The sequence below is a fragment of the Betta splendens genome, chromosome 8 (genome assembly GCF_900634795.4).
Source record: "Betta splendens chromosome 8, fBetSpl5.4, whole genome shotgun sequence".
Lineage (NCBI taxonomy): Eukaryota > Metazoa > Chordata > Actinopteri > Anabantiformes > Osphronemidae > Betta > Betta splendens.
In genome coordinates this window covers 6,263,956-6,287,232 of record NC_040888.2, presented here as the reverse complement: position 1 = coordinate 6,287,232, position 23,277 = coordinate 6,263,956, and the positions used below count along the sequence as shown (strand labels likewise).

General features: G+C 49.0%; 1 protein-coding gene across 8 annotated transcripts in view; it reads left to right on the top strand.

Moving 5' to 3' along the window:
- Positions 1-23,240, top strand: part of baiap2a (BAR/IMD domain containing adaptor protein 2a) — a 35,024-nt gene extending 11,784 nt beyond the window's left edge. For 3 of the 8 annotated variants that reach the window (XR_008695229.1, XR_008695230.1, XR_008695226.1), the window contains 13 exons: positions 406-492; positions 8,548-8,609; positions 9,021-9,092; positions 11,243-11,380; positions 15,107-15,259; positions 16,400-16,642; positions 17,043-17,262; positions 17,385-17,586; positions 17,672-17,740; positions 17,824-17,977; positions 18,171-18,208; positions 19,773-21,444; positions 21,894-23,240. Coding sequence is in view for 3 of the 8 variants with exons in the window: in XM_055510594.1 (XP_055366569.1) it covers positions 406-492; positions 8,548-8,609; positions 9,021-9,092; positions 11,243-11,380; positions 15,107-15,259; positions 16,400-16,642; positions 17,043-17,262; positions 17,385-17,586; positions 17,672-17,740; positions 17,824-17,977; positions 18,171-18,208; positions 21,894-21,963 (1,508 nt within the window). In the remaining 5 variants the exon portion in view is untranslated. Of the gene's footprint in view, positions 1-405; positions 493-8,547; positions 8,610-9,020; positions 9,093-11,242; positions 11,381-15,106; positions 15,260-16,399; positions 16,643-17,042; positions 17,263-17,384; positions 17,587-17,671; positions 17,741-17,823; positions 17,978-18,170; positions 18,209-19,462; positions 21,445-21,893 lie in introns of all 8 variants that reach the window. The other 5 variants (XM_055510594.1, XM_055510592.1, XR_008695227.1 and 2 more) reach the window with 4 other exon arrangements.
- The last annotated feature ends 37 nt before the right edge of the window (positions 23,241-23,277 follow it).

Sequence of the window (23,277 nt, the reverse complement as noted above, 5' to 3'; positions counted from 1 at the left end):
CGATGTGGTCTAAGATGCTGCTTAATAGGCTCGTGTGTTACATGACTGTAGCGGTGGCCAAGTGTGATTGAGCAGATACATTTACAGATGATTACTCATCAGTTTATCATCACTGCCATCGTTTCCTGGCAGTGTCACATGCACCCTAATAATAACCAATCAACCTATCTCCTCATCCCAGGGCAGAAACAACCGTTTGAATGGTTTTGTATGGCAATAAAAGAAAACAGTTTATTTCTGATGCTACGCTGTACAGTACTGATAATGAAACGTCATTCACTGCACAACCCATGACCAAAAGTGAGACATGTTGTCGTGTCACTGGCGAGAAACCCGTCTGTTCATCGTATTTAACCTTTAGCTCGACAGTCGACCAACCTGCTTCTCGCCCCTCTTTCTTTCCAGACGTGACATTTGCTGCCAAAGGCTACTTTGATGCTCTGGTCAGAATGGGTGAGCTGGCCAGCGAAAGCCAAGGATCCAAAGACTTGGGTAAGTGGGCGACGCGCACCTGACACGACCTCACTTTTACGGTGGTCTGAGCAGTGGGCTGATACGGGAGGAGTGTTCTTTTTACCGATGGTGTCCCTTTTGTCTGAGCTCAGGATTAGATTTTAGAGTGACACGTCAACACAACTGGGGGCCGCTTTGCGATTATGGCGCATTTGTTTCGCTTCTGCCTGGAAAACTGCTCTAGTGTTGGACTTCATGGGATCTTAATTAGGGGCATCTGCCTGTCCGTGTGTGTCGGTGCTCTGGTTCCAAAGAGGTCAGCTGGAGACGCAACACCTGGTCCTCTGTCGGCAACCGTTTCCTAGGCGATCTCCGTTTGTGTTTGCCGTCACCCGGCCCGTGGGAAATCAGCCGCTGTTTGATGAGACTCCCTTTCAGCCTCTCCGCGTGCGCAGAAGGGGCTGTTGATTTGACGGGGCCTTTTGTTGCGCCGGAGCCGAGATCCAGTTTGGGGGGTTTTCTGCAGCTCAGCCAACGGGGACCGACATGAAAGCGCTCTCTGGATGTTTTATTCAGCAAGCAGCCCCCGTGTCTCTACCTCTGCAATCGATAGGAAGGAGGCTGCGAGATGAAAAGTCGAGCAGCACCTCCAATGTTGAGCCGAGCCCCCGTTACAGTCGGGTGGTTGGGGGGGGGGGTCTTCCCAGCCAGACATCATTAGCTGTGCTTGTCATGAAAACAGAGCATCTCCTGTTTATGACAGCTGATTAAATCTCCTCTTACAACACAGTAGCTTCAAGAGTGAAGAATTCTCTATAATTAAAGAAGCCTTAGTGTCAGATGCTGTATAATTAAATGCATGTTTATGTCTCCGTGTGTGCTGGTGAGCCGGTCAACCTCTCGCTCTTCTGCTTGTTCATCAAGCTGCATCAGAGCCTGAATCAGTCATCAGTCTTGGGCGTTTGCAGGTCACCGTGTTTTCCCAGGGGAACGTCGGCTGTTGTATTTTCCAGTCACCTGCTTGTCGAGTCCCCGTCCTGTCAAACCGTGTGCTGGAGTGAGATCTGAAGCCCAGGGTTTTCCTGTTTGATTGCCGGGAGAGCGTGGAAATATCCAAATGATCAGAGCGTGGGAGGACGACCGCCCCCTGTAAGCATTGTGTTAGCTGGAAAAACGAGCTCACACTTCACCATCCGTCGTTTGGCATCAGGAACAAACCCACCCGTTCGTGAACAGAGTTGTCAGATTATCTGAACGGTTTGAACATCAACCTATTTCTGTGTCTTGTCTGTGTGCATATGCACACGCATGCACACACGCACGCACGCACGCACACGCGCGCGCGTATTGGTTTGAGCTCCTGTTGCACTTCTTTAATGCCTGTTAATTCCATAGTGGCTTAGTAAGAGACGGGCTGCAAACGGTCCCACCTACACACCTAAGAGTCGACAGCTGCTCTCCATCTCTTTCTTCCTGCCCCCTCCCTCGTCCTCCTGTCTCTCACACACACTCATAAACATTATGCTTAAAAAAGCAGGGGTTGAAATTACCTTGTGAAGTAATTCTGTTTTCATTAAGAACACATTAAATATGTCTCGAGCCCTAACTCATTCCTTATGACAAATATCCAAGCGTGTGTGTGTTTGTGTGTGTGTTTGTGTGTGTGTGTGCATGCATCCATGGCTGTGGGCATCTTCTGTGTTTATACAGCATGAGTGCTCTTTTAATCCACTTGTGTGTATGTCTGCCTAAAGAGACAGTCTCTCTCTCTCTCTCTCTCCCCCTCTCTTCAGCCCCCACTCCCACACTCGGCCTCCCACATATCCTCCTCTGGTTGGGCTAATCATCGCCTGTCACTTTGCCGCCCACCCACCCACACGCACACACACGCATATGCACACACACACACCTGCTCTCCCTCTCTTCCACTCCTCCCCCCATGTTTTCTCCTCCTTCCTCGTTCTCTCTTAACCCTCTTTACAGTATGTCCAAAGAGTGGGTATTTATTGCCCCGATGACATCTGTGGCTTCTCGACCCCTTTGGGGGAAACGCAGGAGCTGGTGGAGCTGGAGATATTTACTACAGTACAACAGTGTGGTTTTATCTTCAAATCAGGGAGGTTTACATGGACGTCTTAGTGGCTCGACGTCCCGGCCTTAGCAGCTGCAGGGAGATGTTTTGAATAAAATCTGGACCGAACAAGGTCGACAGACGCGAAACTCCAACCAGATTTTAGGAACTCATAAACACAGCGGTTCCACCCGACCCACTGAAGGTAGAACGGCCTCTGGCCTGTTTGCGACGCGCCCGCTCTGCTCGGCTTTGTGGACGTCTCCATAATTACAGTGAAAGTCAGGCCGCACGCTGCTTTCGCGTCGTAGACATTAATGACACGCTGCAGCTGCTTTGTCCTCTGCTTGACAATAACACGGGCCGCTTCTTGGCAACAACTGATGAGTTTGCTTCAAGTACCTGGACAGGAATGTAAAGTGTTTACAGTTCGCTGTCCGCAGCCAGATAAATGTGCGTTCCCGTTTTGTCAGCGTCTCCAACCTTGTTCCTGTAATTGCCTCGTTTTTGCTAACGGACATGTATGATTCAGCATAAAGATGTCTCATTGGGGAAATTACATGCTCTCGACCAAAGAACAGACATTGGAGCCAACCGGTGGATCGTTGAGGCAACCGGGGAGAGACTCCGTGATCGGGGGGGGGTGGTTATAGCCCTGCCGGTAATTACCTGAGAGAACTACACCATTCTCACAGGGTCCATGAGGCTGCAAAGTGATGTTGCGTAATTGTCTTTTAGTTTTTTTTTTTTTTTTTTTTTTTTTTAGGGCAAAGGATCTGGGACATAAGCAGTGAGTTTGTGCCGGTAAATGAATGTAAATGTCTGAAAGACAAGATGACAACAATGACAAAGGCTGGCAGATGAGGATGAGGAGGCTCTGGTCTGGATGCAGACCAGTGTTTACAGGCGTGCCCCCCTCCCCCCTCCCCCCACCCACCTCCAGTCCGGCCTACCTCTCTCCCCCCTCCAGAACCTGTCCCTGTTTAAATGAGAGCAGAGGAGCTCTTTTCTTAGCTCGGTGCCACCATCCCAGGGGTCCCTGCCTTCTCCTGCTCTATTTCTGAGGCGCGCACTGCATGATGGGAAGCCGCCCGGCCCCCCGCGCGCGCTCCGTCCTCCGCCACGTGACGTCGAGGCGCGGTGGAGCCGGGCTCGGACGCGGTCGGGCTTCAGCGCGCCCTCCGTTTGGGTTAGCGTGCGCCGCGGTCAACCGCACCAATGAGCCGTGGAGGTCAAGGCCCGTTTATTCGGTGCGTGGGTCGCCCGTCATCGCTTTGCACAAACCCTTGCAATTGGAAATAATGTCTATCTTAAATTAGACCCAGATCGGATAAAACCCAGCGGTTACACTCATTTCTATGTGCTGTGTTTTGCAGAGTGCTTGATTTCCAGTCCGACGCCGTCGCCATTTCAAATGAATTTATATAATGATTACATGCCTGAAATGCACATACTCAAAATCAGCAGGCTGTCGTTATCCGGCCTCCCTGCGCATACAGTATTAGGGTGCTAAAATATTTATCTACCGCTCTCATCAGGCCTCGCAGTAGATGTGATCCGACTGCAGCATCGCGTCTGTGGCTGTCAGGTATTAGCACTGTGTTCTCCGGGGATTATGATGCTTTTTCCCTCCATCTGCCTAATTTGGAAAATGTTCCTCTTTCATGTTCCGTTTTCTTCACTTTGAACTTCAGACTCTGATTCTTGGTTGACACACTGCAAAGAGCGGGCAAAAAACACCCCAGAGCTTTAAAACGGTTTCCACGCCCACCCACAAACACACTCCACTGTGTGTGTGTGTGTGTGTGTGTGTGTGTGTGTGTGTGTGTGTGTGTGTGTGTGTGTGTGCATGTTCGTTCGCTTGCATTTCATCACTTGCGTCGTCAGCGCTTAAAAAGGAATCAGATACGCTATCAGAGCTCAGTTTTGTGCTGCAGTAATCAGAGTTTACCCATGTTTCATGATGCATGATTGATTTTTGCAGCCTAGAACCTTCCAGCGTAAAATAAACATTGTTTCAGTCAGGGGACGTGGAAATGAGAGTTATACCTAATAATAATAATATAATGTGTTATATATATGTATATTGTATATTCTGCCAGGTTTAGATTTGTGTGTTTCTGTTGCAACCTTGTGATCTTTATATTCTGGGCGAGTTTTGAGGACCATCAAGCAGCAGAGTTGTTGAACTCATATTAAAACAAAAGGACCCCTTCATCAGAGTGGCGCCGTGTTTGAACTCCTTATCCACCAGAGGCCACGCTGTTCTAAAAAGCCACGTGTGGCTGAGGCGAGTGGAACCGCAGCTTTGACGGAGCCCGGGGTTTTGGCTCGTTGGTGCCAGATGGCTTAGACTCCCCACTTAGTAGGGGAGGTTGTTTCAGGTTGTTTTGTCTTTTCGATAAAACGGTGAGAATAAATGCCGGATGAGTAGCAAAAAGTTCCTCGCTGGCCCACTTCTGCCTCTGTGGCGGTGCTGTGCTCCTGTTGTAGCCTTCGTTATGGCCTAAATGCGTGACACCATTGCTGGACAAACTTATACTAGGCCACTGGGTGGAACAGCTGTGCTGGCTGGGCCTCTGCTCCTGATGTGCAGTACGACACACTACATCTACAAAGTGGGAGCGGAGGTCGAACCGGGTTCAGCGTCTGGTTGGCAAACGAGTGTGTGTCTGTGTGTGTGCGTGAGGAGCGCACAGGATGGATGAACTGTAAGCGTGAGCTGCCATTTGGTCCCGATTACCACGCTGTGGCTTCACTCTCTCCCCCAGACTCCCAGCTATTGTCCCTCAGCCCCATCAGACTTGCCCACTTGTTCATTCCGCTTGTCTCTCTCCAGGTAACTGCACTTTTCGTCCCCAGGGCAGCGTGGATGCTCATGTAATGATAGCTGGTAGTAAGGGTGGAGATGTTTGAACACTGTTTTGTAACACACACACACAACACTTTTCAGCCGCTGGCCCTCGTCGACACTTCTCCCATGGCAACGACCCTAGTATTATACTGCTTCCATGACAACCTGTAGTGAATCCAGCTTGACCTTCACCAGTGATTCAGTGTCTCTCCATCCACCTCCATCCTCTCCCTCCCTCCCTCCATCTCTGTCTCTCCCGCTCTCTCTGTTCAACACTGCAAACTTCCAATTTTTCTCTCTTCCGCGCTCTCTTCGTTCCTCCTCTTCTTTCTCTCGCTACCTGTGTGGGTGTAGCATTGTTACACAAGCAGTCAATAGATCTGCACGAGCTGATGTCATACTTCGGGGGACAGTCTGTTCACACTGTATGCAGCCGAGTCCTGCGTCTAGGCTTCCTCCTCTGACTCAGTGCTTTAATACTAGCGGGCATGTGACTGCTTGTTACTGTGCTGCAGGTGCAGATCAGCCTCAACTCACCTCCCCAACAAAGGAGGCATTGTTGCCTCTCAGTCAGGGACACAGGCGCGGTTGAAGTGAGCTGGCAAAGGCTGGTGCGCTAATAAAAGGTCCATCGGGGTTTATTTCCGCGTGTGTGTGTGTGTGTGTGTGTGTGTCACAAAGGTGCACTTTTCTGCAGGCTCGCGAGCGTGAGCGCTCGGGCCATCGATCCATCTGTCGTATCGCTCTTAGCTGGTATGCGGATATCTTCCCCAAACTGGCAGGAGTCATTGTTCACCAAGTCTCGCAGGTCGTATCATGTCTGCCAAATATTTCCTATACGAAACGGCAACACTGACGGAGAGAAAACGTCTTTGTTGATTAGCTTGGCTGTTAGGTGCCCTGAGGTTTGCAGTCCGATTCTCTGTCTCTTTTTGTTGTGCGATATGATATTGAAGTTGTCATGGTAACAGTTTGCATCTCCAAAGTGTGAATGTTTTTCCCTTCTACATGATTTTGGCATCGGACATGTTGTAGTAATAGAACCGCAGATGACAAGATGGGATCTGTACCATCGTCTTTACATTTCGGCCGCTTGGGGACATCCTGTCTTTGCTGTCAGTTCGTGTGTGTGTGTGTGTGTGTGTGTGTGTGTGTGTGTGCGTTTCTGAAATACACTGGCTGCTCATTTGTTAAGTGATGGAGTTAGTCGAAGCTGCCAACAGAGTGCTGGGGTTTCTAAGCCTGAAGGGCTGTGATCAGGGAGGAGTATCTGTAAGCTGCTTAACGCGCCTGCTGGGAAGTGACAGGATGCTGTGGCCTGTTCCTCGACTCCTGTGAGCAACAAGATCAGCAGGCAGGTTAGACCCATGGGCGTCTGGCCTGGCTGTCTGTCACACTGGGTCTGCAGGGGGTAGCGTGCATTGAATGGGGGGATTTGATTCCTTTGGTTATTTAGTAATTGCTTAAATTGTCATTATTAATCTGCACTTCATCATTTTAAAGTAATGTATACAAATTTTATGAATGACATGTTATTGTGCAGAGTCATTATTAATGCGGTCAACTTTATTTCTGCATATATTGTGTTTTCACAGCTATTGGCTTTTATGAGCAACTCCTTGCTTTGGTGTTTTCAGTTTTTTTTTTTTTTTTTTTTTTTTTTTTTCGCTTTGAATCAATTGAAGTCTACGCTGTCGATCACCTCTGTTGTCTGTCCGTAGTACTTGGCATTGTGTGCGCCTTCTGAGTGTGTGTGTTGTGATTGAGACCACTCCAAAGCCCTTTGGTGAAGTTTGGATGCAGGTCGCCTTTCTGAGGATGACGCAGCAGGAGAGCGTGACGTTATGTGCACATGCAAGCGTTCTTCTCATCCACACACGTCCCGTGTTTTTCCTATTAATCCCTATACAGGCGTCTGCAGTCCGACACTGATGCATCCGACCCATTGCCTTAACAATATCCCACGTTGTCCGTGGTGCTTGTTATTTGCCAGATGGGGCTTTCATCCTCCATGTTTACAGCATATGTGATGTCTCACATTAGCCCTTTTAACAGAGGGCGGTGCAGTGAATGTGCCCAGAGTAGCAGCGATAGTAACATCCACCAACAGGCCTGAGCCACACGGTGTCCTCCCCTCCGTGGAGACCAGCGAGGACCCAAACAAAACAAACCCTGTTCCGTCGCACAATGGGAACACAAGCAGAGAGAGGGAGGATGAAGATCCAGATGCAAACAGCTGGAATATCCAGTAGCTCCCGGGCCACAGATATCAATTAAACTGGGTGTATGTGAATGGCTACACTACGTTACAGCTACACTGCAATTAATCATTCATAAATGACAACAAAATATGACCTTTGAAAACTTTACGGGCACGACGGCGTTAGTAGCCGCTTACTGTATTGAACTTCTCGTCTGAAATGCAAACTCCCAATCAACTGACATTTAGAATTAATGGAAGTATATTTTGTGGATAAATAAGTGGCTGAGGTCAATGAAGCAAATTCTAAGGGGCTTTGGACTTTTTGGTCAAGGTGGCCTGTGAGAAAGCGTGTGTGTGTGTGTGTCGCTTTATTGTGCATATTGTATCACTGTCTTTTCACCAGGTCTCTATGTATATGTGTCCTTCACTGTGGCTTTTTGTGTTTCTTCCCTTGACAATGCACTGCATTTTCAGAAGAGGCAGCCTGTAGGTATATGAAACACAACACTCTCACTATAGCTGCATGAGCCACCCTCTCTCCTCCCTCTCCGTTTCTGTCCCTTTCTGCTCCATCTTGTGTGGAGACTTTAACCTTTCTTTGTTCTAGAAACCACATCGCCTGATGTTGAGATTAATCAAAGAAAGAAAGGCAATATGTTTGATCTCCATGAGACATCAGCACTGACACGCCTGAAGAACCAGAATTTAATTTAAAGACGTTCTCTTTCATGTCTCACTTGCCGTTCTCTGTTGTTGTTGTTTCATTTTGAGTTTTCTGTTGTATTGTACAAGAAACCTTCACGTCCACTGTCCCCGTTTCCAGTCACTGTCCTCTATGTTTCCATGTCTTGTATTTCTGCATGCGTTTTGCACGCTGGGCTCTCTCCACTTCTCTGCTGTACAAGCGCTCGTGCTGTTGATCGCCGCTCACGCGTTCTCTCCCCTTCTCCCTCTTTCTCTGTGCAGGGGATGTGCTCTTCCAGATGGCGGAGGTCCACAGACAGATACAAGTGCAGCTAGAGGAGATGGTTGGTATTCAAAGTTCAAGGGGGTTCGGGACATGGAAAGTGTCTTGATGCCTTCAACAATTCAAACACAACATCCCAATATATATTTTTAATTTGTTGCGTGCTCTACGATGCTGCTAAACAAATCTCCCCAGCTGTTGCACCAATCTGTCCCTGAGCTCTTTGGTCCCAGTGGACGGTGCATGGGATACACAGTGTTTAAATGGCCTCATTGTAGCTCATAGAAACCCAAACTAACCCACACCAGGTAGACTTTACATTAAGTAATAGCTTATGAATATAATAATATCATGTTAACTCATGTTCTGTTTACAGCATGCACATAAAAGAGGAGATGTAGGAGCCATAAATAATTTACTGTTAACATAGCATCTGATGCAGCAGTGAACTTTATTTTTGCTTTCTCCCTAGTTGAAGTCCTTCCACAACGAGCTGCTCTCTGAACTGGAGAAGAAGGTGGAGCTGGATGCTCGTTATCTGACTGTGAGTATCTAGCGGTGATTGATCCAAACCTGAGGACGTCCTCCCTCCGTTCCACATTGCGCTGCCACTCAATTGCAGGATGCGCCTGTGAAAAGCGGATCCTCTGAAATAACAATTCTGCGTGTGCACCGTCAGGAGTACACGCTGATTATAATAAACCCCCTCCTGGAGTGGCGTGTATGTGTGAGCGCCGCGGAGCCGGTCTGCGTGCGATATCTTTAGAATGAGTGGGATGCAGTGGAGAGTAGAGCAGCACTGCTGTGCATTGTTTTTTTTTTTTGGGGGGGGTTGGGGTGAATAATGGAGCCATTATTGTATCAGATTGTCGGAAAAGACCACGTTGTCTTGCAGCTACTCACTCGCGCGTTTATGTAATATTGTTTTGAATTATTTAGGACATAAACGGCACGTTCTTCCAAGTGTTCTGGTGATGAGCCGCGCTCTGATGAGCCGTCGGCTGTGATGTGTGCCAGAGATGAAATGGTCAGCGCCGCCAGCGTTATTCCACAGGCTTCAAGCGTTTCACATATTTCCACTTGACACAGGCTTCCCCTGAGCCTTTAGTATCCATTACTTTTAATGAGTTTCCCACTGATGTGCAGCAGTGATAATGGCTATAGTGATATATACTGTAATTTTGCTTCAGACTTTGTGAATTAATCATCTCAAATTTTGACTCTGTTCAAAAGGAATCTTTTTTTTTTTTTTTTTCTAGACTGAAGTGTGTGTGATGTTCCCAGCGGTGCAATGCTCTGTTCTCTCTTGTTTTTCTTTCTTTTTTACTCTTGTCTCACACGATGGCTCACGCAGAGGTTTCAAACATTCTGGATGTTACACAATGACGAGGGGGGGGGGGGGGGGGGGGGGGTGTATGGATTACCAATGAAGAACAGAAGCTTTGAGTGTCCCAAAGTTCAGCTGCTGCTTCTAATCTCCTGTGATTTGTCGTCTGTCTGCTGAAGTGGCACTGATTAAGGGACCGTGGGCTGGGAAGGAGTTATGTCAATTAGGAGGAAGCAGATAAACGGCGTTCTCCTATTTGCCCAATATGAACCTTCAAAGTAAAAGCAGCCGACTGTGTCTCCTCTGATCATCGCTGTGATCAATGCGCTGAAATTCGCCGGGCAGCGCTTTGTGGGAGTCGAATTGTGAATGCGAATCACAGCGCGTGTCGGTTCCACCGCTCTGAGGGAAACCATGAGTCATTCCTTGTTCCTGGGCAACACCTGTGCAGAGACGTGTTGTGGTATGGAGACACGCTGAACAAACATTTCAGGGAAGTTACTGACACGTCAGCGGCGCAGCGTTGAGCTAAGACAATGAAAGAGTGTTAATTAATTTATTAAACTTCGTGTAGAAATGTCTGATCCAGCCCGGTTGAACAGAACTAACGCACCTAAAGCTGCGACACACGCTACCGTGGTGTTTCTCATAGCTTTATTGTCCTGGTGACATCGATGATGTCTTCGTTTCTGCCCCTTCGCGGCCCAATGATGCCCAGAGGAATCCTACCTGCATCCCCGCTGTCTTACACTATGCAAATGCGGCGTTGAACCCACAAGCATGAGCTCTCCTATGCCAGCTCCTCCTCGTACAGAAACCACATGAGCTCTGTCGCACCAGACACAGTTGCTATAGCAACAGAGCTTGTAAAGCCCAGAAACAAAGTTGTTTTTCTCAGTAAAAAAAATAATTAAATAAGCAAATTAGATAGATTATATGAATAAACTTTGGTCATTAAACGACTAAACACCGTTGGCTTTTTTTTTTTTTTGCAAATGACATAATTTTCCCATTATGCTGCTGTGAGGAAAAAAAATCGCCAGTAAAAAAAACAAAAAAACAAACACATGCCTGCAAAACAAATAATGGAGAAAGTGTAGCATTCAAAACATTGCCTTTAGAGTTCAAAGCCCTTTTCAACACAGGCCTTATTGCATTAAAAACACTGAAGCTGAAGTTTTATTTATCCATGAAGTTCTCTCTCCTCTACAATTTATTCCAGTTGTTTCTAAACATTGACCTGAAAACCTCAGTAAATAGGCTGAGGTTTCTCATTTATCTTATCTTCGTCCCGCCAGGTCTCACATTGGCTTTTTTAATTAGCGGCCCTGATTTAGTGTTTGTGCTCTGCTTGTTGCCCCACGTAGGCTGCCCTGAAGAAATACCAGATGGAGCACAAGAGCAAAGGGGAGAGTCTGGAGAAGTGCCAGGCGGAGCTGAAGAAGCTGCGCAGGAAGAGCCAAGGCAGCAAGAACCCCTCCAAGTACGGCGAGAAGGAGATGCAGGTGAGTCGCCGCAGGGGAGTTCACAATGAAGTGTTTATGGGGAAACGGCTAATGAGACCGTTAAGAGGCCTGTAGTCGCAGAGTCCTGTGCACGTGGGTGAGCGTTGGGCCGCAGATCCAAACGTCTGGACGACAATAACTGCTTTATTTCTCATGAAGCGGCGAATACGCATCGCAGCAAGGATGGGGTGGAGGCGGTGGTGACAAGGTGCAGAGCAGTGACGCATTCAGATTTCCTCTGCGATACACGTGCTTTTATTTTGAAGTGGAAATTTGTCATTTAAAAAGAAAAATCCGGTAACGTAGACTTTGTGTTTGGGTAACTGATCTATCATGGGCGATGATGCTCAAATGCAGGTGTTTTTGCACCAGTTGTCAGGTGTCAAGCGGACAACCTTTCAAACCTGCCAAATTGTCTGCACGTCAAACCGGAGCTGTCACCCTTCGTTCGCAATGGAAGCGGAGCTGGGGTTTTAGCTCGGGGCACCGCCAGGCGATTATTTCCCCCGCAAAGCAACCCGCGCCTCGTCTAAAATGAGTTTCCCGTGCAGCGAGTTGGCGCGAGGAGGAAGCCGCTAGGCGTCGGCGTGTGCCGGTTCGACGCCCGTTCTGTTTGCTTGTTTAGCTGGGAAACCAGTGTGGAAAATGGAACCGTGCTTCTAGGAACCCTCACGGATTCCACGAGAACCTTCCACTTTGCTCCCTTGATACTGTAAAGGAAAAGGCCTCACACATACACACACACACACACACACACACGCACGCACTTCCTGCCTGGAACGTCTCAGCAGCGATGGATCGGTCTGACTGCTGTGTCATGTTGCGTTTGTTCCACCGTGTCAGCGAGATGTTGCATGAAATGTCGTCACGGTTGCCAGGTTGTGCACTGGTGTGCTGCATATTTAGGCCCGGCTTGAGTGCCGATGAGCAGACGCGCTCGTGCCGCGGCGCCGTCGGTGAAGAGGTTCGCGACAGACACAATTTTAACTTGTTGAAGTGGGGGGAAAAAAAGCGGATCAGTCCATTTTTTCTTTGGGCCCATCTGTGCAGAGGAGAGAGCTCATTAGACTCTCCGTACAGTGGGTTAGCGGGCGAAAAGGAAAATCAATCTCCCGTTCCCAATTTTCGGCCCGCTCACTTCCACTGATCGCATCGCGGCCGTGGGCGTGCGAGGGAAAAGTCGGCTCGTTTGTGGCCGAGTCCTCGGGGGGAGATGACACGCGGAGAGGGACCTGCGCTTCGGTCGCGGGATAGGTGGCGAGCGACTCGTATAAAGTGGACGAGCATCGGGCTTAATTTGTGGGAACAGACGGCGCGCGAAGCGCGAGTAAAGGCAGTTAAAATGTTCCCATCGTTCCTGGAGATGAGCAGGTGAGAGGCACCGAGCGTTCTTTCAGGAGTCGTCTCTCGTTTCATTAAAAAGTAAAATATGCTGGAGCCCAGCCTGGCAGCGGACGCAGATGGCGACCGCATTTCATTGATCGCCGCCTCTACTTCTGCCTCTCTCTCTCTCTCTCCCTCACACACACACACACACACACACTTCAGTGTTGTCTCTCCCACTTCTCTCCGTCTGCCTCTTTGTCTGTCTTTCCTCCCATCTCTGTTCTCTCGCTGCCTTCAAATACGTTCGCGGTGCCATCTCATCAATGGGTAATGGCCCAGCCAAAATGCTAATAAGCTCATTATGTAGTTCATTGGGGTGGACTAAGGTGCCACATAAAGGGCTTTCATCTAGATAAACTCCCCTGCACCGCGCCGGTAATAAGAGGCTGGAATGAGACGGAGACGGAGCTTCGGAAATAATGTCACCAAAGTCTCTTCAAGTTCTCGGTCTCGGAAAAATGAAAATTAATTAAACATGGCGTAAATGGTGTTCTCTCTCTCTCTCACACACACACACACACACACACACACACACACACACACACACACCCCGTACCATAGGTGTAGGTGCTTGCTGTTGTGCCCTGGAGCACTACAGTACGATTCCTTTGACTACAAAGATGCTGATGATGAAGCAGCAGAAGCGCAGAGCTAAGCATCTCCTGTGCGTGCGCAGGATGAGGGTTATTCCTCACAGGAATGCAAAGTGGTGCTTGTTGTGAATCCTACTGGATGGAGGGGGGGCGGGGGGGGGCGTCCCCACTGCTCACGGGGTAATAACATTTAGAATGTGGGTGGCTCAGTGAAACGTAGCGACGCCGTTCGGGTGAACATCTGCCAAACTGGTCGCTCCAGCTGTGGTGCAACCATCAGACTGGAGGTATTCATGGCTGGAGTCCGCACGTGCTTCTCCCGCCGCAACTATTGCCTTGAGTTGCTTCCGTGACCTCTGGGGCGGGCTGAGCTGCGCCCATTAGCTCAGAAGCGCCGGAGACGGCGGCCGACTGTGAGTCAGGGCGAGAACACGTCGAGAGTCACTCCAGCGACCGGAGGTGGGGGGGGGGGGGGGGGTCGCTCTCGTCGTAAGTGGACTGTGCACGCTGATGCAGCCAGTTTACCTGAGAGCGTGTGTGTGCACGTCGCCCTGACACACTTCTCTCTCCTCTCCCTCCTGCCTTTATTGTCTCTCTGCAGTGGAGAGTGTGACTCACACCAAAACAGAATCACTATCTTTACCTTGTTTCTTCCACAGGGCGGGAATAGACAGGGGGAGAAAATGAAACTTGGCAGCTGTGGCGCTGTATGTACAGCTCCTCCCTTCACAGCCTTCATATAGAGGCAACAGTCGGGCCTATAAAGAGCTAAAATAACTAACGGAACCGGCTCCAAGCCGTTAATTTGGGGTTTAGAGTAGGAACAGAATAAGGTCACGGTGCTCTCAGGGGGAAAATGCCTTTATTGTGCTCTCACCCGTCTGTCGCTCCATTTGACTTGTTTCGCTCAGTAGATTTGTGTAACACTGCAGCTGGGCTCCTCCGGTGCTGATGCGAACGGCCGGACCCATTCAAAATTCAGTGAAGGAGAAGTTTGGAGGGAGGTGTGCTGTGGTGGTTACTAAATGAAACGCACCCTCCCTCCCCTCCCAAAGCAGAGGACTGGTCTAAAGCTGCTGTTTCCTAGTACTGTTGCCGACGTGTGTGCACACGCCCACAAAAAACACACACACACACACACACACACTCACACCCAAATGTCATTTCCTCTGCAGAATGACTCCCTGCCGTTCCTCACTACTGTGTATGACGGTTCCCTCGCGCCGGGACGGACCGACAGCCCTCGTGCCCGCGTTAGCGCACCTGCTATTTGTTATCGTCGGACACGTAAAAATTGATTAGCGGGACTTTGCGAGCGGTTCCGCGCCACGGGCTCCTCAGTCGTAATTGACCCGCCTCGGTCGCGCCCAGCGGGGGGCGGTCAGTGAGAGCGACCGGGCGCGTCGCTCTCCTGGCGCCATTATCGCCGAGGTGCGCGCGATCCCTAATTGCTCCGGCGGAGCCGCGCGGTGATTGGCAGCTCCAAACTGTGCTGCACGGAGCGGTTCTTAGGTGAGAATGTGAAGCAATAAAAATAGTACTTACACGTTAGCCAGTGTCTTGGGTCCTTTCCTCTCCAGGCCTTCTGATAATGAGTGCAGCCGACTCTGAGTCTGAAATGTCTCTCTCATTTTTACGCCATGAAGTTCCTCCTTTTAAAATCCCGAGCACACACTCGGCAACAAAATGTCTTTTCGTGCAGATATTGTCTCACAACGTGTGTCTTTGTGTGTGTGCTCCCCCCCAGTTTGTGGAGACCATTAGCAGTAAGCAGACGGAGCTGGACACCTTTATCGCTGAGGGATACAAGACGGCCTTGTCCGAGGAGCGCCGCCGGTACTGTTTCCTCGTGGACCGCCAGTGTGCCGTGGCCAAGAACAACAGCGCCTACCACGGCAAGGTGAGGCCGAGTCACGGCGCTGCACACCAAACAAACAACCCAGCCGTGCGCGGCCGCCCGCCGCTCAGGTCCCGTTGAAAAGCAGAATTCTCCTTTTTTGTTTGTTTGTCGTGATGAGTCTCCATCTGCCTGGACTTTTTTTTTTCCCTATTCTGGATCCACCTGCTGCGGAGCGTTGTTCACCTAGAAGGAGCTTTAATGAAGGAATTCATGGAGCCCGCAGACAATGCCTGGCTGTCTGCAGGCGCCATCCATCATTGCACCGCAGGGGGTCCGGCCACCGTTCGCTCATGTTGAGCAGGTTTAGGTCAGGGAGACGAGTTCCATCCATCGCTCAGAACACGACGAAGGTCACAAAACAAACGTTCACCCACCTTGTTTACACCAGAGAGAGGGTTTTATAATAACCCTTAATTTGACCATGTTGTCATTTGAAGCAAGGGCACGTTGAATCCAGACAAATTTTGTCCATGTTAAATTGTGTGTGTTCATGTGCTTGTCCTTTTAATGTGATATTGTTGCGTAATGGAGTACACGGCCTCATGGGATCACTGGTGGGTGTACACTGCCCGCCTGAAGGTGTGTGTGTGTGTGTGTGTGTGTGTGTGTGTGTGTGTGTGTGTGTGTGTGTGTGTGTGTGTGTGTGTGTGTGTGTGTGTGTGTGTGTGTGTGTGTGTGTGTGTGTGTGTGTGTGTGTGTGTGTGTGTGTGTGTGTGTGGCTTCTCAACATAGATACTCGTCGTTAATCAGGTTGGGAGAGGTGTGGGAAGAATCACCTTGAGCAAAGAAGAAGAACCCTCTCCCAGCGAGTTCTGCATGCGTGTGTGTGTGCCCTGAGTGCACGTCTGTCCAGGAAACTCTATTCCTGTAGAATGAACAGCTTCGCTTGTGTCTAAAGGCTGTGAGCCGCAGTAGGCAGCGCGGTTAGTGTCCCTGCTCGCCCACACGGCGCATTTCCATCACCGTGCAGAGGGCACCGGTCAAGGATACGCGCTGAGGGAGACTTCATGTTTTTAGAGAACAGACAGGAAATTGCTTAACCGAATTTCTCATCTCTGGTCAAATTCCAGCCGCATCAACCTCTTTTCCTGCTTTACTCCATGTTTTCAGTCCGTGTTTCTTTCACTCGCCCCTTCTTAGGGTAAAGACCTTCTGACCCAGAAGATCCCAGTGTGGCAGCAGGCCTGTTCGGACCCCAACAAGCTGCCAGAGCGGGCCATGCTCCTGGCCCAGCAGATGAGCTCCGCTGCCCTCGGCGGCACGAGCCCGCTGCACACCTCCAAGTCCAACCTGGTCATCTCGGACCCCATCCCCGGAGCCCAGCCGCTTCCTGTGCCCCCCGAGCTGGCTGTGTTCATGGGAAGTGGCCTCGGTCACTCAGCGGTGAGTTGGGAAAATGGGGCCTGAGAACACGTAGAGTATAGATACGGATTATTAGCCACACTTATACTCAAGTAATGTTTTAGAGAAACTCCTAAGTTTGATAAACCTTAAACCAGCCACCATTAGCATTCACTAATGAGGGAAACCGCATAAGCATGACTCCAGTCTCATTTTGAAGATGGCACTCCAGTTAATGAGCTGTTTGCAGTCTACACTTCATGCTGGGTAGCAGCTGACAGACTAAATGTAGACGAACCAGTTCATCACATTCTCGAAGTTAACTTGAAAGTTATCAAGAGGGATTTATGTTGCGGTGACTACAGCTGGTGCTGTTCATCATTAATCGTCAGTTCTGCTTAATCTAAAGACGTCCTGAGGTCATATATGCATCTTTTTCCAGAGGCTGATGGGCCCTGATGGCATGTCCATGGTCAACGGGACAACAGGAGTCCACGGTGAGGACTACTGGACGGACGGGGGGACTATGTCCGTGTCCCAAGTTCGGCCCTCATCCCCCCAGACCCAGACCCAGGCCCAACCCCAGAGACAGGTCAGCGACGTCTACTCCAACACCCTCCCCGTGCGCAGGCCTGCCCCCGCCAAGAACAAGAACCCCGTGGGTAAGCTACCAGAACCCTCCTGGAATTCAACCGGCCGCAAGAATCAGCAAACGTTGGCGCTCTCCGTATCAGTGTGTTGTTCCGCTACTCTGTACGAACGCCTCTGCTTGCGAACCCACCAGGGGAGACACGGACCCTGCCCCGGTCCAGCTCCATGGCAGCGGGCCTGGAGAAGAACGGGCGCGCCCGCGTCCAGGCCATCTTCTCCCACGCCGCCGGGGACAACGGCACCCTGCTCAGCTTCTCCGAGGGCGACGTCATCACCCTGCTGGTGCCCGAGGCCCGCGACGGCTGGCACTACGGGGAGAACGAGAAGAACAAGATGTATGGAGTGTTTTTAAATGTTCGGACTGATTTTCGCCGAGACTCTGAATAAATATGGGCGCTAAGGCCTCTTGGCTCTTTCCAGGCGCGGCTGGTTTCCGTTCTCCTACACGCGTGTGCTGCCCGAGAGCGACGGCGACAAGCTCAAAGTGAAGTACGTCCCCGCCACGGGCACCGCGGCAGGAACAGGTCCCCGACGCGCCGGACTCTGACGCCTTGTCTCTCCTCCGTTCCCAGCTTGCACCACGGGAAAAGCAGCAGCACGGGAAACTTGCTGGAGAACGACGGATCGCTGCCCACGCCCGACTACGGCCTGACTGCCCGACTCCTGGCACAGAGCCTCGCACAGACCCGCCCACGTCCCTACAGCATGGCAGGCTTTGGCACCCAGGTGGGCCACCGTTTAATACCAGTGGTACCGGTAGCACTACACAGTTCATATCCTGCATCTGGTTTAGCCTCCAGCTGAATACTCCGACATGAATATCCCAGGAGGGACCGGACCTGTTATTGCAGGTTCTGCTGCCCCCTAGTGTTTGTGCGCTTTAATCGAAAAGTCTAAAGACTTCCTTTTACCATTTCAGCCTGCTATTGAGGACTACGACGGTCGTTTTGCCACGAGGTAAGTGCCTTCTTTTTAGCAATAAGCTATGACTGGTACTGTATGAGTGCTGCTGCCATCTTGGAAAGTTAAGGGGAAGCGCTGGGCTCGATTAAGACGCATGTCACGGGTTTCATAGGACGCATTAAACCTAAACCTATAGAGTGTGTCACATGCTGGATTATTCAAGAGACAGCAAGGCTTTAAATGTTTGTGTCCCACGGCCCTGAACACGGTGGCTAACGTCTGACCGGCTGTCGAGGCCAAATTTATTACAAGATTTTCTAAAAATAATTGAATCGTCTCTTTTTTTCAATCTTTTTATTCAAAGTAAAACTCAGGGTGCATTTTATTTTGCTGTTGTGTTACACCCCTATCATTTTACTTGTTACGGTTTTTGCAGTGTTTTTTTCTTCTTCTTCTTCCCCCTTCTTTCCTTTTTGCTCTCGCCTACTTTACTTTTTAAACAACCCTTGTAATTACCGCCGTGCAGCGCGATCGGTGTTTTGTTTCACAGCCGGAGCGCTCTGGCCCCGTGCTGTAATCCTATCAAGTCCTTGCTGACTCACCGGGGTCGTGTGAGGTTAGAGCTAGAAATAATGCTGTGCCTGTGTCTCTGTCCAATCAGGGGGTATCATCGTTTGTGTACGTGTATATTAATGTGTGTTTGTGTGTCGGTGCGAGAGTGAGAGACGCGTAAACGAGGGAACGGCCTCTGGTTGCCGTGCGCTCCGTCTGATATTTGGTGGAGTACGTGTTGTGACAGCAGACATCATGCTGACATCATCTCAGTCATCACTGCTTATCAGTCTGGGGCTCTGGGCACGAGCTGTTTTACATGCTCCTGTCTGCTCCGAGTGTGTGTTTTCTGTACCAGTATCTCTGAGAGGGGGGTGTATTCGCCCCCAGCAGACTAATCTACAGCAACATCCCTCCAGCCAAGGAGATGACTTGATGATTTTCTCATCAACAGTAACTTCTTAGGCGTCCGATGCGGGCAAACATTCGCCAAAACGCTTTAGCATTAACCACTTGTGTCCCACGGGCAAACGTGTGGATTAGAGATGTTGATGAGGGAATTGGAAGTCCAATCTTCCTTCTCACGGCAGGTGTGTTTGGAGTGGCAGCCGTGGGTGGGTGGGGGGGGGCGAATTCCACGTTCTGACCCCACCCACGCTCCTGAACTCCACTCTGCCGCCTTGTGCCTGTCTTGTCTTTCTCCATTTCTCTGAGTGTGTCCGACCTGGCAAGCTTCCTTCTCTCTTTGTTCCACAGTGACAGTCCTGATGGCAAATTGATTTCGACTGTGTGAGAACAGACATACAGACAGACACAGACAGCTCCGGATAGCACAGGGGCCTCTTCCTCCCACCCCACCCCCCCTCCCACCCCTCTTAGCCTTCCTCCTGTCCACTTGTCTCCTCCTCCTCCTGCCTCCACTCACACCCCTTCTCCAAGTGGAAGAGGCCAGTTTCATCCCTCCTTTCTGTCCTCTCTTCCTCCCCGGGTCCCTCCTTTCCTCCTTCCGTCCGTCCGTCCATCCGTCCGTCCTGGGTGCTGCTGCCGGTGGTGTCGGTGTGGACAGTAGCGGTTGGTGGGTGGAGGATTGCGTTGAGCGGGAGAGCCAGAGCGGGGCCTACCTGCTCGGCATGCAGCGATACGGACTCTGAATAATATCTCTGATCACAGTCCACCATCACAGACTGATATTAAGAGACTGCCTTTGCTACTGCTTGTCTTTCATGCATGTACATGGTTGTGTCATTTTGTCAAACTAAAGGACATGTTCATGTACTGTACAAGTGCCAAAAGACTCCAATGTCGTTGTACTAAAGCCACTGACTGAATGGCCTTTTTTTTCTACGCACGCGTGGGCCCCGTGTTACACAGCTCCCACCCAACACACATGCTCCAAAAGGCTTTGTTCAAAATAAGGCTGTGCAGCAGATTATGTTTCTGTTTTCAGAGATCCTGTAGGTCGCGCTGTGCTTCCTTGTGTCAGTGCTAGACTGGATTTCTTTTCTGTCCAGAGGGTGTGTGTCTTACGGTATTTGCATAAAGTTTTTTTTTTTCTTTTCAAGTAAACACAAAGTTTATGTGCAACGAAGCAAATTTTAAAATTTAGCTTCAAGAATAAACGGTATCTTTTCATCAATCCACCAAATTGCACTGTATTATGATCATTGTAAAGACATGTTTTCAGCAAATCGACTGTCAAAAAGACTGTCGGTCTTTTTCCCGACAATAAAAAGCCTCGCGCCCGTAAACGGCACTTTGCTCCTTTCTCATGAAGCTGCTGTGAGGGATCTTTTTGCTCTTTCTGTTGACTTTTCTCCCAAAAACAGCTGTGAATTAGTTTTAAAGCTCGACCACCACCACCACAGCTTTTGCAGCTCTCAGTGTTCTTTATGATTGTATTCCCTGAGTGGCTTTGTAGTTTTCTTTTTGGTCTTTTCTTTCACAAAAAACCTATTGTCCTTGTAAAAAAGAAAAAAGCAACAACAACAATCTATTTGCAATGAGAAACTGATTCAGTTGAAGTGTTTAACTTATGCATGCTGTGGAGGGAAACCAGAAAATGTGATACTTACAATTGACTTTGAATGTATGGTGACTTTTTACAAAGTTATTCTAAATAAAACATATCTATATATTAATAAACAGTCTGGTCTGAAAAGCAGTCTGTTCTGTCAGTGACAGTTTTAGTTTGGTTGAACATTTTGTTTGGCTCTGACCTCCATTGTTTTTTTTTATCTCAAATTTTTAATAATATTTATATATATATCATTTTTGGGCCACAGCATGCTCGTCCATTCCGTAACCCTCTCCCAGTATCACCCTTAGCATCTATTTCTCTGTCTCTGTGGGGGGAAGTGATAGTGAGTGTCTGTGTGATGTGTATTCTTATTTACAGTGTTTGACTGCCTGCTTGACTTATTTTTTTCATATTTTTTGTACTTTTTGATTGCCTGTTGATTGCATTGCACTGACACTGACATGACGAACAAAGTAGCTCAGGGGCGGAAGCCGTAAACAGCATGTTGGGCATGGATTGTCTTCTGCCGTTTCCCCACATCCTCATCTCAGTTAGCTGATGTTAGCCGCAGTATCATCCTGCGTCGCACTAACCAGCAGTGTCTTAACTAAATGTGATCCATGCATGATCTGAGAGATGAGCCCATTCAAACCCGTAGGTTCTCTTTACCTTTCCAGTTTGGGTCCAGAATTGTCCCGGTTCTGAGGGAACAAGGACCTCCGTAAGTCCCCAGCCTCCATCGCCTTTGAGCCAGCCAGTCGCGCTTCCTTTGTCACCTTTTACTGCCTGTTTCTTTTCTCCGCTGTCATCGGCTGTTTGGCTGCAGTAGGATGCTGGGAGCCACTGCTCTGTTCTCTGCTTCGGCCTCCGTGGACGTGGCGACGCTTGGTTCTGCCACTCCAGCGGGCCTTTGGTTGTAAAAGGATTCCGGGTGATATGTTTCTATCATACAGGAGAAGACACTAACTCTGCATGCTTGCCTGCTGTCTCCCCCCTTTGGTTTCTTTTATTGGTTTTCTCACTACATGCTTGCTACAACTCACAGTAGATGCCACGACTTTAGGAAGGCACATTTCTTTGGGTGTGGTTACTAGAGCGTATACAGTAGGTGAATAAGTCTCGACTGTTTTCAACCTAACTGTCACTGTTCCCACCCTCCTCTCCCCACAGTGATCGATCCCTGGAGGTCTACCTCCGACCCACCTTCATTGACGACCGATCTGCGCCCATCTTCTACTAGAGATCTGCTGCCTGTGTTTTGCCCGATTAGGGGCTCGTGAAAACATAGCTGCAGTGCCAGTGGCACGTTTGAGTGGCGTGATGTATTTGCTAGGGGGCCCAGAGGCGCAACTGGGACGAAGAGACTCGCAGAAGGGATGTTAGACTGCTACAATAGATATTTAGTTTCTTTGCTGTGGAAATTCACTGGGTTTCCAGTTTAACTTCAGATTTATTGCAGACACAACAAAAAACAGCAAATGTCTCGTCTTGAATATTCAGGCACTGACGTTCGAGTGCGACAGTAGATTTATTTAGTCATTTAGAGCTCACCTGGTTTTGAATAAGGTACAGAATAACCTATAGGATTGCGTTATTTACCTACACTTCTACTATGGGATTTCTCTTCAGCACTGTACATTTGATTTGAGGATAATTTGCCACAACACGCTCTGCATTGCTGGTTTAAAGTGGCGCTTGAAGGCCAGTGTGTCACCATAATACACCTTTAAGACGAGGTGCAGGCTGGACACGGCTGCAGTGACTGGAGGTGGAACGGGATGGTTAGAGAGAAGCCTGTAATTCTGCTGTTAAGTGATTTATAGTACTATGTGTTTGATAGTTGTGATACAGTGCGCTCAGGTTTTCAATCTGGGAACTGTGCCTTCTACTCTTTTGTTTGGTTAAATATAGGCTTTCTTGCAATCATTCTGTAAACTGGTTTGGCAATTTAAGCATCACAGATCTGCGTGTATGATTTTTTTTGATTTTTTTTTTTTTGTATTCCTTAAAATATTGGTGGTATTATGTTCTCCTTTTGCTTAGCGAGCTCCAGTACACTGCATTTGCAATTCCCACCAAACTAATACGAGGATACTTAGACTTGCTGCAGGGAGATGAAGTACAGCATCTAGCAATGGGTCTTTTCTTTGGGGGGTAGTGGCTTATCAGATAAGGTGCAGTATTAACATAGCTTTCGATCATTTCTTCTCAGTATTACAGTCATCTGGGGACAGAGCTCATGATTGGTCATTGTTGTGAAAGTATAGACGACAAAGCAAACAAATAAAAATCTATGGGCGTCTGAGTGAGCCTACAAACATTTTCCTTTACACTGAGTAACATGATCACACTCTTCACTGCTCTTTGGGCACTGTCTTTTTTTTCTACTTTTTATAGCTTTTATTTGTCCATTTCTCACATTTGTCCTTGTTTGTATTATATCTGTATTGCACAGAAAGTACATATAAATTATCTTGTCTAAAATAAATCTAAATGGGTACAAATGTCATGATTTTATGTGTTGTCTTGTCCTATTTTGTGTTTTTTTTTGTGT